The 16,857-nt window shown below is 46.8% G+C and overlaps 1 protein-coding gene across 8 annotated transcripts in view; it reads left to right on the top strand.

Moving 5' to 3' along the window:
* The window catches only part of Plxna2 (plexin A2), a 214,433-nt gene that overhangs the window by 33,449 nt on the left and 164,127 nt on the right, over window positions 1-16,857 (top strand). For 7 of the 8 annotated variants that reach the window (XM_008824794.3, XM_029559479.1, XM_029559480.1 and 4 more), the window contains exon 3: window positions 3,925-4,107. In XM_008824794.3, coding sequence (XP_008823016.1) covers window positions 3,925-4,107 — 183 coding nt within the window. Of the gene's footprint in view, window positions 1-3,924; window positions 4,108-10,588; window positions 11,563-16,857 lie in introns of those variants that run through there. The other variant, XM_008824795.3, reaches the window with a different exon arrangement.

The raw sequence follows: 16,857 nt of genomic DNA, 5'->3' as shown, positions 1-16,857 counted from the left end.
CCTGAGTTTTCTTCAATGTTTCTGTCTCTTTTGTGAATTCATTCAGAAGTTTATCCCTATCTTCTTTTAGTTCTTTGAGTTGTTTGTTCGTGTGTTCTTTAAATTCATTTAATTCCTTGATCATGTTTATGGTTGTTCTTTTAAATTCAGTGTCCTGGGTTATCTCTAGGGGGTTCTCCTTGTAGAACTCTTTTACAGGATTAGTGGAGTTTGATGGGGACATAGTGTTTTGGCTTTCTGTTTTATTATTCTTTCATTGTGGTTTTGGCATGTCATAACAAACCTACACAGACCTTCATTACTTGCTTGGGCTTTCTCATTTTTTCTCTGAATTTCTTTTGTTGTTTATGATTCTGTTTGTATTATTGGGTTTCCTAGATCCTTTCTCTATTGGTTATGTAAAGCTGGTTGGTAAAGTGTTCATGTTCTCTCAGGTTTAATTTGGAGGGAACTAATGGCTTCAGATCAGGTATTCAGGTTTACCTACAGAAGCCCAATTCAGGTTTCAGTCAGGTACACTCAGGCTTCCTTCACCACATGGAGGCAGGATCCAAGAGCTGTCAGGCAGTTCCCTGGGTTCTCAGCCCCTCTGCCAGAGGGAGGCCAGAGCGAGGCCAGAACTGGGCACTCTCTGGTGGTCTGCTGAGATCAGAGCTGCTACACTGATGGAGGTCGGAACCCACCCTCTCAGGCTGTCTGCTAGGATCTCAGCCTTAGCCTACCAAAACCAGATCTGCCCTGGGGCCTTAGGAGGGGCCTCAGGAAATCCTAGGTAGGGGGATGGGTATGGTGCAATTAGGGGAAGCTCACCACCACTTGGAGGCAGGATTGGCGGCGGGTGGGGGGGGGGAGGAGAAGAACACGACACTCTCAGGCAGTGCACTGTGTTCTCAGGCCCTCTACCAGAGGGAGGCCAGAACTCGGCACTCTCTGGCAGTCTCTGAGGTAGAACTCTTAGGTCAAGATTTGAACTTACTTCCAGAAAAGGGATAAGGAAAGGCTACAAATGAAGAACTGTGCTGAGCAGTTTATTACCTTGCCTGATCCTCACAGGAACTCTGTAATTATCATACCCTTTTGCAGATAGAAAGACAGAGACTCCGAGAGACTAAGTAAACTGCTTATATCCGCACAACTGCAGGCTAGAAAGTGGCATCTGAATTCAGGGCAGTGCACAGACACCTGCTACAGGCTTTTTCACTGCCACTGAGAAAAGTCATACCTCAGTCACTCACACATCCAAGCAAAAGAGAAGGGGCCTTGGGAATGTGTGACAATATGTTGAGGAAAGAAGGGAGAACCAGCCAACCCCCGGGACTTGGGCTCAGAAAAGATGTTCCTTTCCAGTTCTGGAATCAGGGAGAGCACAAAGAAACTCACAATTACCAGCAAGGATTTCACTTCTGTCTGTGTCTCAAAAGTTGGCTTGGATCACAGGTCTGTAGCTCTACCAGCCCCTGAACAAAGTACTGCAGAAGGAAAGGGAGAGAAGCCATGAAAGCAAGCTACAAGGGAACTTGACAGTGGATTGACCCAACCCCTTTGTTTTATAGAGGAGAAATCTGAGACCCAGAGAGGGCACATGACCACAAGGGCATGCAGTTAACAGTATAAGAACAGGACTGAAATCTAGATTACCTAACTCATAGGTCAGCCAGTACCCACAGGACAAGGATGAGGAAAAGAGGTAGCAAGGGGAAGAAGCAGTGGCCAGTGACTACCTGCTTGTCACTTCCCAGGAGGGTCTAGGAAATAGTAGGCAACTTGTTCCATGCAGCAGAGGAAGAGGGACTACCCTGGTCTGTAGCACTTGCCAATCCCCATAATGTAAACACTTCCACTGAGGTGCATTCAAACTGATGTGATGGTACTGAATGTAGAGGTATGCATCGTCAACTCTCATAAGCTGTCCCTAGCATGTCAGCGTTTCCCCCTTCCCTGCTGCTGTGTGAAGTCCGTACCACTCAGCTTTCAAAGTCATTTTGCTCTAGAACTCGGTGTCCTTTCCTATTGAATGCTCATCTATTGTGCAGTACCATTATTCTTGTCAGGAATGGAAGTGGCACCTGTCCATAAGCACCAAGACCCTAAAGACACATTCTGGCTCCCCTCAGAACTGGGGAGGGAATGCAAGGGAGCGAAGGCCCTGACTTGAGAAAAAAATTATATGTCATAACTTAACAGTTATTCCAAGGGAACAAAGCTGTCAGCAAGTGCGGCATCAGTGTGCCCTTTCCTGGTGAGGGTGAGGGAGCGGTTGCGGGGAGCTGCTGTGCTGCTGGCCACAGCCGTTTCCTTTCCCTTCTGGGACCAGGAAGGAACATCTGCCCCAGCTCTCCAGGTCTTTTCTGGCCCAGAATCTATAGACTTTACTGGACAGTTCTATGCTGTAGATTTGGCTAGGGTGTCAGGGCACCCGTCAAGGCCCAGCCTCACACCAGGCCCTATAAGGAGAACCTCTTCAGGCCCTGTCCTCGAGGGTCATACAGTCCCCACCTCCCTTGATGCCCCCACCTTTCTTCCTTCTCTATATGAGATCTTAGACGTTATCCAGCTAGATCTTCCTTTGACCACGCCAGAAGAGAATGCTGGGCCACAAGCGGACCTTGGCAGAGCACAGGGTGGGATTGAGCCTTCCCATTCTCTGTCCAGCAAGTTTCCTTACTTGCTCAAATGACCTCCTTTCAAAGGTAACCCAGTCCCTCGTCCCTTCAGAAGGTTCATATAGGAAGAATTCCCTTTGAACATTATATGTGCTATGCACAGGAGTGGAAAATGTGTCCTGCGTTACTCTTCTACGTGCATTGTTTCATTTGCTTCTCCATAATTCTGTGCATAAAGGGGAGTGGGGGATGCATCATTCCAAATGAAGATTCCAATGTAGGTTAACTAAATTTCCCATCCAAACCTGGTGGGACAAGACTGTCCTGTAATCTCAGCTACTCAAAAGGCTGAGGCAGGAGGATTGCAAGTTCAAACCTTGCCTGGGCAATTTAGTGATACCCTGTCTCAAAATAAAAAATGAAAAGAGGAGGCTGGAGAGAGAGCTCAGTGGTTAAGAGCAATGACTGTTCTTGTAGAGAACCCGAGTTCGAGTCTCTGCACCCACATGGCAGGTAACAACTATCTGTAACTTCAGTTCCAGGGGATTCGATGCCTTCTTCTGACCTCCACGGGCATTGCATGACATGGGTGCACTTACACACATGCGGGCAATGCACTCATACATATAAAATAAAAATATTAAAATATTTTTTTAAAAAGTGAAAAGAGACCTGAGGAGATAGCTCAGTAATAGAGCACTTGCCTAGCATGCAAGAGACCCTAGGTTCTTCCCCCCCAAATAAAATACCTGTAAAGATAACTAAATAGTAAATTCTCAAAGCAAAGACAGTATTCAATATTATTAAGGTATTTTTCAATGTGTCCCCAGGGGACAGATAGTAGCGATAGTTTAGTGGCTTAAAATTCCTTATGCTTCAAGGAAGACCCTGTAGCCCCCCCAAAAAATAGCTTGCATGAGGAACAAACAGAAAGCCTTCTCAAAGCTGGTAGAATCTTACAATGTTGCCTCTAGGCGGAATATCCTCTGAGAAGTCCATTTAAAATAGACAGAACCTCACAGACTGACATGGTCCATAGGGACATGAAAAGAACCAGAAGCTGAGTTCAAGCAGTCAGCTTTACAATGAAGCCCGGCTCTCCTAATAGAAAGGTAAAAAGTAGACACAATCATATCACAGGTGCCAAGATGCCATTATGGGCTAGTTAGTGATGAGCTTTGTCTCCCAGCATATTAGACCCCTGAACCCAGGCCTGAGCCTCTCCAAGGCCTGATACCCTTAGTCTGGCAGTAGTAAGTGGGATTGTTTGAAGTGACTGGCTTTCACTGTGATTCACTCCGGTTCTCTCCTGTCCCTCCAGCCAGTCCCCATCGATGATAACTTCTGTGGCCTGGACATCAACCAGCCGCTTGGAGGCTCTACCCCAGTGGAGGGCCTGACCCTTTATACTACCAGCCGGGACCGCTTGACCTCCGTGGCCTCCTACGTTTACAATGGCTACAGTGTGGTTTTTGTGGGCACTAAGAGCGGCAAACTGAAGAAGGTAAGAGTTTGGAGTCGGCTGCGCTGATGTATTGAGCCCTCAGTTGAGGGGACTCACCTGGAACATAGCAGTTGGTAGAGATTTTACAGGCAACTTTCTGTTTTCTTGAGGGAAGGGAGTGGAAGAAGGGGAGGAAGGAAGGAATCCGTTTTGTGGTTTAGGTTCAAGTTGTTTCCTTCAGCCATCAGGCAATGGTACCGAGGCAGTATAAACATGTTTCAATATTGACAAACATTGAGACATTGGGAAGGTACTCTGTCTCAATGGAAAAATCACTTGATTCCCAAATCAAGTAGAAATGATTTGTTGTTGTTGTTATATACATCATGAATCATGCACATTGTAGTCCCTTTCTGAGATCTAGCTGTTGTTTGTAATAGTCAAGTCTGCTGAATGTAAAGAAGTTGGTTGGAGCAGGTTATGAGTCCTAAGTGTTATGGGGGGTGCTGATCTGGGTACATGGTTGGCACCCATGTGTAAGGCTGTTTACTCATTTTCCTGCAGTTGCAAATGTCCCTTCCCACCTCCTTATTTAAATTTTAGCTGCCAAGAGGAAATAGCAGTCTTCTTCCAGGCCTGCTTGGGCACCTCTGCCAGCTGGAAGAAGCAGACTGTCTAGGGCTGGTAGCACAGGGGCCCTCTGGCCCCAGAGGCTGCAGCCAACAGCTTGTACCTGCTTGTCCAGTGCTTAGGGTGTGGAGAAGGGAGCACAGTCTGGTTCATTATGAGAGATTATAGCAGCTACATTCTTTCCGGCCCCAGCTAATCCCCTTTTCCCAAGCTAACCCTCCTGCCACCTCTTCCCATCCTCGCACCTGTGGATCAAGGCACAGGTAAGACCTTGCTACCCTTTGATGTTGACATCACCAGGGCTCCTTCCTCCTAATCCATTTAGAGCCCTGGGAGGCTATTACTGGGGAGTTGGAACAGAGGAGAGCTGGGGGGAGGAAGGGAACCTGAGGAAGAATTTCCATGTTCTGCTTGTTTTGAGCTACTGTGGATGAGGTGAGAACTGTCTGAGTCTATGAGACAGCATAGAACCTTTCAGACTTTTCTGATCCTTGCAATTCCAAATCCCCTTGACCATTTCCTCACTCTTGGGAAAATCCCCACTTGTTCTGTCCTGTACTTTCACTCTGCCCTGGGGCTGTGGACCTGGCTTGGCTTTAGCAGGTGGAAGAGACACTGAATGAGGCTTTTCCATTTGTTCGTCCAAAGTAAAGGAGGGCAGGAGTCATTCCCTGAGGGAAAGTTGTTCCCCAGGAAATGTTCACTGAGGTTGGAAAGTGTTATATTCTGCTGGTTACAGCTCTGCTTGGATGCCTGAAGCTGGTTACCTCTTTGCCCATCCAGGCCCACTTCATCCACTTGGGTACATTTGCCTGGCTCAGGGGACTAGGGCAAGAGACAGTTGGAATACCACTTGAGTGATCTTTAGCAGACCATGTGCCCTGTGACTTAGACTTCTACCCTGTGAGGCTCCTCTTACTAACCTGTCTGCCCAAGGACAGGTTAAATTACACAGAGCCTCTCTAAGGGGCAGCAAAAGTCACAGCCAGGGTGGGGTTTGGTGTTTTCCCCACACCTTTCCCCCACTTCCAGGCACTGGTTGAGACTCTGCTTTATTCTCTTGTAAGTTCTTTATTAATACTGTTCCCTTCCTCCTCCTCAGTCCCTTCACCAGAAGTTCATTCCTAGGATAGGCCTCACAAAATAAAGCTATCCTTGTAAAATAGGACTGTTCTACATAGAACTATTTTCTGAGATACTTTGGAGATCGCCTGACTCAATACCCTTATTATTCCACAGGGAAACTGAGGCCCAGAGAAGGAGAGCAACTTTTCAAACATGGAGATACAGGGCTAGTTATTTCTTGCCTTGACCCCCAACTAGACATGCTTTACTTTAAGAAGCAGCTATGAAGCGGGGGGATGGAGGCTTAAAGTGATTTTCAGGTCTAGGCTTGCTACAGAGTTCAGCCAAAAACTAGTATCTCTACTCTGTCCAGCCCTAGGCCTGAATTAAGAAATCGGTATTGCTGGGTAAAGGAAGAATGGCCCAGCCAGACCTCAAAGGAATTTCACACTGACCCCCTGGTATCCATACATCTTGTACAGCACACACTGGGGACTGCTTACATCATTCCATGCCACACACATGAGTGGGTCGAGTTCTCTGAGCCCTATAGGAACCCTGACAGACTAGTCACTGTGGAAGCAAGTCAATGGGTTCAAGGGCAAGGCTGTAGGTATGGCTGCCCACAGCATGTCCCAACCTGTGAGCTGCCTGCACTTTCTTACTGTGCTTCTGGCCTTTCTTTGGCTGTTTCTGTAGGCTCATGATATTCCTGCTTCCTTCTCTGGGCAGCTTACTCTTCCCTTCTACCCACACTCCTTTGAGGTACCTAATATCCACACCCAGCTCCTGCTGGCCTTCTGCTTACCAAACCACTCACCCCCACCCTCTCCAGAGAATCAGCCCATGAGGAATTTATGGAATGTCCCCAGGAAACTACTATGGTCCAGGCCCCATAGCTCTTTCAACACAGGAAGGAAAATAAAGAAAAAAAAAATAGCTAAGAGTCTGGCAAGGGGAGGGAAGCTGGGTGCGTCAGAGCTGCTCACTTCTTCCCTGCCTGATCAGGCATCTCAGACGGTCCAGCCCTCATCCACAGAGGCCTGTAGGAACAGGATGTCCCCAAGTGGGGAAGTGGAGAGGAAGCAAGACTCACCAAAAGTAGCATGACTACAGCATATACATGGGAACCCCAAAGACCAGGCTCCTGTCCTCTAAGCTACCAGAAGGTGGAGGGAATGGGGAGAGTATGGCTGAGATCTCAAAGCCATCATGGGGTACATGCAGGACTAAAGGTCAGTGCTTAACAGGAGGTGGGAAGACAGGCAGAGTTTCACCACAGGGTTCAACAGCTCAAGCAAAGCCAGTGACTGGCGTGGGATCAGTGTGCAAGGCTGATTGAGGAGGAAGAGTAACGGGTTCTACTTAAAGAAGAGTAGGTGGAAGGTGAGATGGAGCTCAGCCTACATGGCAAGAACTTTGGGATTTGAGCTGGGCCAACTGTATGATACAGCTTCGGCAGAATCAGTTAGTTATCGCCACAGGAGAAGAACAACTTCCAGGTCATGAGCAGCAGTGACTCCAGTTTATGGTAGAGATAACATTGTGAGAATATGTTAAGAAGTTAAAGTTTGAGAGAAACAATGGTGATGAGGATGTGAGAAACACACTATGTGAAGTGTTTCTAAAAGAATACAAACCAAGGAAAATGAGTCAATCAAGCAGACAGCTCTCCAGATAATGCAATTTTACTGGGCACCTTTTACATGCCAGTCTGTTTTAAGACCTTTGCGTCTGGGGCCTGAGAGATGACTCAGTGGTTAAGAGCACTGACTGCTCTTGCACAGGACCCAAGTTCAGTTCCCAACCCCTCATAATGGCTAACAACTGTCTATAACTCCAGTTCCAGGGGATTCAAAGCCCTTTTCTGACCTCCTCAGGCATTGCACAACACAAATACACTTACATACATACAGGCAATATACTCATACACATAAAATGAAAATAATTAAAATATTTTTTTTTAAAAAGGCTTTTGTATCTGCTAACTCATTCAACTCTGATGCAGCCCTCTGAAGTGGGTGCTGTTACCAACTCTATTTTGCAGATGGGACATGGAGGCCAAGAAAGGTAAAGAAATATGTCAAGTTCTTGGCTGAGTTCAGACTTGATTCTCGCTTGGCATGCTTAGTCATCAAGCTGTAGAAGATAAATTAGACTCAGTCACTGTGGCCCCAGAGGTTAGAACTGGGCCAGGATGTAGGTGTTGCTACAAATCAGCTTTCCTCATACTGTAGGGAAGGAGTTTCTATAACCAAACTGTCTGATAATGGAGAGAGCCCACTCAAGAGAGAGTGAGCACCTGGTCCGTAGATGTATCCAGTGAGGGTACTGTTGAGACTAACCCTAACCCTGTGTCAAATCACAGCCTGTCTCCCATGATGTCACTGCTGTTCCTCTGATTCCTTCAGTGGAACATGTAGCAACAGAAGGCATGACAGAAAACAGGAAGAAAGACAGGCAGGTCAGGGTACCCTGGGTCTGGGCTTCACAGTCCAGGCTTGGTTGAACCTTCCATGAGCATGGCAGAAAGTTCCTCTGGGCCAGGGAGAGGTACTGGGCACAGACAGGGCAGGGCAGGGCCAAGGTGATGAGAGTGGGCAAGGCTGGGGCAAAATACAGGGGTGTGGTGGCATCCTCCTGGTTAAGATCAGGCTGTAGGACTCCAGGGAAGAGACACTGGGAGCTGATCCCAAGCAGGTAGAAGAAGAGCGGTGGCAGGAAGTAGAAACTCATTTCAGATGGCTTTGCAGTTCCAGGGAAGAGTCAAGGATGCAACTTAAGCACAAATTAATGGGGCACACGACTGGGGTCAAGCTGAGTGGGAGGAGAGGAATGGTGGGAAGACTAGCTCCGGTTTCAAGGCAATGTTCTCTGGTTCCTTCTTGCCATTTGCAGTAGCTGAAACTCCGTCCCCCTCCCAATCTCACCCAAGCCCATGTTTCACATCTCTACAACTCCTTGCAGAAGCTGGGGTGGCTCTCTGCCTCGGACTTCCAGTCCTTTGGACCTGGGGCCATAACCAGGAGTGGGAGCTATTGGTTCTCTGCTCCTGGCCTCTTTCAAACCTTGCTCAACACGTGTGACACATGCTCTACCCTGTCAGTTTAACCACTGAGAGCGGTGCTCTTCTCACACCCCATACATCTGACCAAAGAGCAGCCACTAAGGTGTCTTCCTCTCTGAAATTCGCATTTCCTGAGGATGGAGACTTGCCTTTGCATTGTCTTATCATTCCTCCCCACTGCCATGCCACATTCAAAATGTCACACACATTAGGAACTCTGTGAGCTGACCTCAGATATGTTGGGCTCTAGTCTACCAAACTCCTGATCACAGTGATTGGAACAGAGTCAGATGCCAAGAGTGACTCCTATGCATAGGGCTGTTGTGGAGGATGGCAGTTGTGATAGGTGGACAAGTCCCTCAGGTGGCAGTGGGTGAGGAGTCATGGAAACAGAACTCCTGATAGACCACAGGAAGAGATTGTTTTCTGTCTAACATTTGGAAGAGGGAGTGGTGGCCCTCTGAGACACTGGCTGGGAGGAAGGAGGGGTTAGCACTTACAGTGTTGCCTAGAGACCTCGGAATAGCACACAGCCATCTGCCTCACCTGGATCAGATGAGGGCTTTGTGGCAGGCAGGTGCAGAGGCCCAGGTGACTGCTGCTCCCCCAGCAGCCTCTCTACTTTTAGGATGTCTGTGACATTTTTGCAAATCCACAGAAACTTTCCAAGCTCTAGGGAGGGCCCTTGTCTCTTTCAAAATCTCCTTCTTCCTGATCAACTAACAGCAGCCACAGAAATGCCTGAGAAATTCTTAAAGGAAATTCTTTCTGCTTTTTGGTTTGGTTTGGTTTGGTTTGGTTTGGTTTGACAGGGTCTCATTGTAGCTCCAGCTGGCCTGGAACTCTCTGTGTAGACCAGGCTGGTCAGAATCTCACAAAGATCTGCCTCTCTCTGCCTCCCAAGTTCCGGGGTTAAAGGTGTGTGCCACCACACCTGGCTCTGCCATTTTTAAGGGACACACCAAGGCCAGGCCCTCCAGTCTCCATCCCACAGGAAACCCTAACATTTCCATCATATCCTCTTGCAGTCTTACAAGTGATTCATTCAGCCTAGGCCTTGAAGAGTCCATCAGGATTCTCTCCCAGACCCCAGCATTAGTGCTCCAGATATTTAATAAATGGGCCATTTACATGGTTCCTTTCCATGGCCCGTTCCATCTTCCCTGGATGTTTCAACTCGGGTTGGTGATTGTCCCGGTGTCTGCACTCAATTGTACAAGTATGGAAAACAGAGCCAAAGACAGAGTAATATCATGTCCAAGGGTATATGCCCTCTGCCCCAAATGGCTGTACTGACATTCACACATAGACTTCCTCTCTAAACCCCGTGTTCCTAACCTGTTACTTGGCTTTCGTTGTTGGGTGGAGTCACTGTGGCAAATGGAAAGCCTAGTTGCATGAAAAGCTGAGAAACATGCCTTTTCCCTTGCGAATCCCACCAAACAATGGCCACCGGTTCCTCAAAGTGGAAATGATTCACTCCTCTCAACATGAACTCTTGGTCCTGTAAACAGCCAGGACTGTAAGTGGGGGTGGCAGTTCCAGGAGCCCTAGAGACTATCCTGAGAAAGGGGGCATCTGACTGGATCCCTTGGCTTCCCCAGGCATCTCAACAATGCTAAGGCCTGAAGTGATTGGGAGCAGATGCTCTCTGACCCTCCCCAAAGCCTGTGAGGTGGAATGCTGGCTCAGGGAGCTCACTGCCACATCCCTGTAATGAGTTTGGCTCCCTGCCCAGGTGCCTACCGCCTAACTCACTGTTTGTTTGTTGTTTTATAGGCCTCTCGGGTCCCAAGAACTGGTCTCCCAAAAGCTGGGAAATGCAGCGTTTGGTTGGCACGAAGAAGGCATACTTACAGAACACCCATATACATATACGCATCCTGCATAGCCATGACAGGTGTATACAGAGGTGTTGGTCTTATCCAGAGCCCCAGTACACCCCAGAGAAGGGGTTCCCAGTCTCCTAGAGCCATTCTGGAAAGGGAGAACTAAGGACTCACTTCATTTTGCAGCTTCTTTTTCAGTCCTGGGTGACTCCCATTGGAGGCACCAAGCTAATTGTTCAGTTGACCGTTCCACAGTCCAAGAGCTAGTCCCTTCAGCTTGAGGCTTATTGCAGGCAGTTGAAAACCAAGGAACTTTGCTTCAGAACAGGAGGTTGGAAGTAATAATTCAAGCTCTCAGCATCCAGGTGACCCAAATAGGCTCCGCAGAATTCACTAACAGCCAAGGTGCTAGTATGTAGAGGTCTCATCCTCAGGAAAATGCCTGCTACATACATGCATGTCCTTTAGGGCATTAGGCCTTGACTGTCTGTGGATAGAGGCATGGATGAGTGTCTCAGTCAGAAGGGACTTCCAAAGACAAGTGGCTGGGTGGGAGTAATGTACATACATAAAATGGACTCATGGAAACTAATCCTGACTCCAGCCTGGGAGTAGTATGGCCTCTGAACTTCACTGTCCTCCTCTGTAAAGGGGGGACAGTTCTTATCCCTGATCTGTGAGGTTATAATAAGTATTAAATGAATAATTTGTTACTTTACTAGTATTTATTGAATGCCGATTATATTCCAAGGACTAGGTAATATAATAGTGAACAAAACTGTCAAATCCTCACCATAATGGAGATCCCATTAGGTGGTAAGTGTTGATGAGAAAAACTAAAGCCAAGGACATGATTCCTGTGAAATGGGGACAGCATAATTTAGCATGGCCACAAAGTTTGACTATAAACTTTACTTAACTTTGGAGCATGCCTGTTGTTTTTTCTTTTTCTTCTATGGAACGGGTAGTAACAAATACTTTGGATATTTGTCATAAGAATTAAAAAGATTGTGTATGGAATACTTACTCAAGTGCTTGGCACTAAATTGTTTTCTATGACTGCTGGCATCTTTGAGTCTTCCCTCAAATCCTACTTCTTCTCTGGCTCTCTGGGGTAGTGATGCTGTCAGATCAGTCTCTTTTTTAGTGACATGTTTGCAAGGTCAGATAGAGGAAGAGACTCCTGCCCCCTGCCCCCAGTCCTGAGTCATGGGAAAAAATATTTTGAAGACTGGCCCAGCTGAGCCCAACTAATCTAATCCCTCTGGACTTTGGCACCCAGCTGTATTAGTCACCAGTGAGAGCAAACAATATGTGCTGTCCCTCCCAGGGCGGAGCTGGGGAAATGTGGGTTCCATTCTTGCAGCTTTGCAGAATGAACCAAACCAGCACTGTTCACCCTGGGCGCACACCCCCAAGCCAACCACAATATTGCAGTGTAACACAGTTTTGCCTCACATGAACTGTGGGATGCGGGGAGCCGTTTCTTCAGCTGGATCACCAGTGCCTGTCTGGCAAGATTCCTGTGTGCGTCTGAAGCGAAGGATGTGGAGTATCTGATACAGAGCGCTGAGTGCAGTTGGGGCTTAGTGAATGACGGGCGTGCTCACAGCTAGTGTTTCTTCAGTCATAGTCTCTCCTGTACTGTTACCATTTTTTTTTTTTCAGAGATCAGAGTTCCCTGTTCCTATCAGCTCATTAACCTTTCACATCGTTTTTAGATGATTATTAAGGGTTGGGATAGTTCTGTGTTCTGTCACATGTGACAGTACACCATTCTGAGTATGCACTTACTCTGGTCTTATGGCAAATCAAGGAAAGATGTAGGAATTGGAGCCAGAATGGATCACAAGTGCTTCAGAGTGGAGAAGACTAGGGCATACACTTACGTTATTTGCATAGTGCAAGATGATCTAGTTAAAAGCTGTGGCTGCTGGGATAGCTACCTGTCTCTTTATTTCCTGTTAGCTTGCCTTCGGTCTGGGGAAACAAGTCATTTGGAGATGCAAAGTAGAGAGGATGAACCTGGAGTTCTGACTCCTCCTCATCTACCCTTCTCCTGTCCCAGCCTTCAGAATGGTCTGTAGACTCAAAGATGGAGAAGTTCAGGAGCTGATGTCAACATGTCCCAACCAGCAGTCACTCTCCTACTCTGGGTCCTGTGCAAAGGCTAGTGCCACCAGCTGAGTGTCCTCATCTGACCAGAAGGAAACATATCAACCAGCTTTGTCACAAATCAGGAATCGTCCCATGCTTGCATGCTCTGGGCTGGTGAGCAGGCAGCCAAGGCGAGGGTAGAAGTCATAGAGTTGGAATCTATGGAGGGTCTACCACCAGTGAGCAATATCAGGAGCCTTCTTACAAATGTGTGTCATAGATTTTACAACTAGAGAGGACCTAAAAACATGGTCCAGCCTCAAGACTCTGGGTAGTAACATGTGCATTGTTCTGTTTTCTGGATAAGATAGCCAAACTGTGAAAGGTTTAGTGCCCTGCTCTTAGTAACAAAAGTTTGGGGGTTTCATCTAGGGGTCCTTCTCTGACTCAAATGAGAGAATATTTCCTTTGCTTTGTAGCATTGACTGACCTCTGCTTCTCCATAGGATGCACATGGTTTCTGAATAGAGCCCAGCACTGGTCTAGTATCATTTTCTCAGGGCCCGGTCCACCTAGCCTTACCAGGCTTGGCCACACAGATTCATTCTGGAGTGAAGAGCTTTCCCAGCCGTCAACTCCATGTGTCTGGGAGTCCTACCAAAGTGTCCAGCAGGAAGACTACATAACCATAGAATGCTTACCCTGGGGCTGAGCAATTCTGACAAGTCAGAACACTGAGTTCTACTCTGTAGTCAAACACATTGGTCTCTAGGCAAGCCACTCTTCTCTGTCTACTGTGAACTAGGAACTTCTTAGCTGCTAAACCCTCAGATGAGTGCCTTTCATTTATCCTTCATGACTCTTACAGGCTAAGAACTAATAGTCCATTTTACACATGAACAAACTGAGGCCCAACCAAGTTAAGGACAGTCACTTGGCTATCAAGTGGACACCTGAGATTTGTATTTAAACACTATGAATCCAGACATTGGCTTTTTACCACTGGCTCTTTTTTTTTTCAGACAGAGTCTCACTGTGTATTTTTTTTTTTTTTTAGACAGAGTCTCACTGTGTATTTTTTTTTTTTTTTTAGACAGAGTCTCACTGTGTATTTTTTTTTTTTTTTTAGACAGAGTCTCACTGTGTATTTTTTTTTTTTTTTTAGACAGAGTCTCACTGTGTATTTTTTTTTTTTTTTAGACAGAGTCTCACTGTGTACCCCTGGCTGTTCTGAAACTTCTATGCTATGTAGATCAGAATGGCCTTGAACTCACAGAGATCTTCCTGCCTCTGCCTCCTGAGTACTAGGATTGAAGGCCTGGGCTCAGCCATTAAAAGCTCAGGCTCAAGGCTAGAGAGATGGCTCAGCAGTTAAGAGTACTGCCTGCTCTTGCAGAGGACCTGGTTCCGATTGCTAATACCCACATGGTAGCTAACAACTGTCTATAACTCCAGTTCCAAGGGATCTGACAACCTCTTCTCTCCTCTGCTGGCATTGCATGACATGGATGCACTTACATGCAGATGTAATACATATACACATAAAATAAAAATAAATTTTAAAAACTTTTTTAAAAAGCTCAGGCTTATAGTTCATCACTGGCTTTCATACTTTATTGATCGTCTAAGAATCCATTCATCCAGCTGCAGTCTCTCACTTGCCTTTTCGAGGAAACGAGAAGAAGGAAGAGGCTAACGTTTTGCACCCTGTTGAGCAGAGGTGAGATGGCAGCTAGCACCTCAGCACACGCTGCTGTGTGTCACTCTTCAGGCCTCCTTGTGGTCATCATGGGTGGGGTGGCAGCGTTTTGTGCCACATGCAGTCCCCAGCTGACTCCCCTTTCTCTGGGCATTGTTGTTTGCTCAGAGCTTTATGAAGGGGACACAAAAGAGAGCTACTGACAGGGCCAAAAGCTGCTGTGTAGAGCGAGGGGCCTGGCCTGTCACCCATGCATCTTCGGAGCCCCCTGGCTCTTCTTCAAAGACATTGTCTTGGGTCTTTTGTGTGCCAGTCATACCCATTCAGAGATGACTGGGCAAAGATTTCAGTGGGGGTGAGGAGGTCACTGAGAAATGGAGTCATTTTGATCTGGCAAAATTGGAAGAGACATTAATACAATAGTTAACAGCACACTACTGCCAAGGGGATGGGCCTGAATGCTCATTCTGTTTATGGGGCTTACACAATTCCATCAATATTGATGCCTGATGCCTTTGATTCTGACACTAATCATTGCTATGAATTAAATTTGCAGCCATATAATTAGGAATGCTATTAATAGGGCCCCGAGCTAAGCACCACCGTGCGGCATGTCTTTTTCATGGATGAAAATGGCATCCTTGGAACTCTGCTAATGGGGTGCACCTGGGATTTTCCCAGAATGATATGAAAATTATACATTCTATATTTATATTGGGCCTTTACTAAAATGCCAGTGAGCAAAGGTGCAGCTGTGGGGAGGGAGCACTGCCCAGTCCCTGAGCAGCAGTCAGGTGTCTGCTCTTAGAGTCTTAGAAAAGACACTCCTGAGCCAACAGGACTGCTCATGGTCAAACGCCAGCTCCCAGGAAGGTCTCCACATTAGTCTAACCTGATATCACCCAGAGAATAGATACCATCATCATTTCTTTCTCAGACTTCAAGTGGCCGAAAGAAGGTGAATGTCTCCTCAGAGCAGAGCTTGAACCTTAGCCAGGCCCTGATACACCTAGCTGCCATCACTTCCAGGTAAATGATGGCCAGACCCTGACTCATAGCCAATTCCATGCACAGATCCCATCCAGGGAACTCCAGAGCCACATAGAGCCTGTTAACTGCACACATCGAGGAGTCCATTCTGCACAGTTAGGGGAGGAGTGCTTGGTGCTCCTCAGCATGTTGTATGACTAGAGAGACCGAATTTTCATTGAGAATGGCCCAGTTCTGTGCTGAAGACCCTCCACACCCCATTCACCCTCAGCCGAAGTAATCACATGTCATGTCCAAAGGTTTCCTAATCCCCCTCCAGCAGCATCTGTGTGGTGACCCCTTATCACTTAGAATATTTATGTGCCCCTAGTGGCATGAGGGCTGCATTAGTCTTGCTATTTTGACCTTCAGAATGAAAATAATTTTAATTCCAACCCATAATCTATTGATTTTTTTTCCTTTTGTATTTTTCAGTCATTGTGAGACGACCATGATTTGAGTTCAAGTCCTCACTCTATTATTTACTGAGTATGTGACCTTGGCTAAGCTGCATAACCTCTGGGAAATGCAGAGTTGGTATTCTTCTCTTTAAAGAGATGGTCAGACTTTCACAGGATGCCCTTCATGCTGAATGAACATCTGAGCTGCTTAGCACAGGTCTGAACACCATACACAACCCCCCATTCCCCCTCTCTGTCCTCTTACATCCAGAGGCCAAAAGAGTCAGTTTTATTGCCTCCCACATCCCCATGGCATTCAGAAAAATGTCACTTTTCTTTCCACCCCTTCAGGAATGGCGACGAGAAAGAGGACATGTCCTGTATAAAACAGTACAAGTCCCTTCTCCTCACACTCTAAATTGTTGAATAGAGGCTCCTTGTGCCAATGCCACAGTTTCTGCTATTTTTATTCGCAGCAGGGCCAGAGTCCTGGGTGACTAAAGCCAGTTCCAAGAACAGGGATGTCTTTTTCTTAATAAGAAGTGGCATCTTTGGAACGCCACTCATTGGGGGAATATTTCTGTTGGGTAATTGTTGAAATTGCTTTTGTCATGGTCCCCACTAAACAGTATTAATTGATCCCTTTAATGTTGAAAGTTGCTCTGGTGGTGGACAAGTCTTCCAGGACTCGGGGACAGGGACAAAGCATGACCACTTACACCCTGCATGTCTATCATTCTCTGTAAATATACACTTAAAGGCAAGTGTGTGTTGTACAGCAAAGGGTCAGTAGCCCACATTAGGCAAGAACTTGAGCACTCTTAATATAAAACCCAGGAATACTGTGTGTGGTCAAGGCTTTAATAGATGCATGTTTCATTAACTATCAAGTGCTTTTCTCCTGATACCTGATGTTGAACATGTATGGGGTTTTTGTGGATGGTTTTGGTTCCTTTAATGTTGGAAGTGGCCTGGTGCTGGGCAAGTCCTCAG

The sequence above is a fragment of the Nannospalax galili genome, unplaced genomic scaffold, assembly GCF_000622305.1.
Source record: "Nannospalax galili isolate Female #2095 unplaced genomic scaffold, S.galili_v1.0 scaffold648, whole genome shotgun sequence".
Lineage (NCBI taxonomy): Eukaryota > Metazoa > Chordata > Mammalia > Rodentia > Spalacidae > Nannospalax > Nannospalax galili.
The sequence above is the reverse complement of the archived record's forward strand: the minus strand, read 5'-3'. Positions and strand labels throughout refer to the sequence as shown.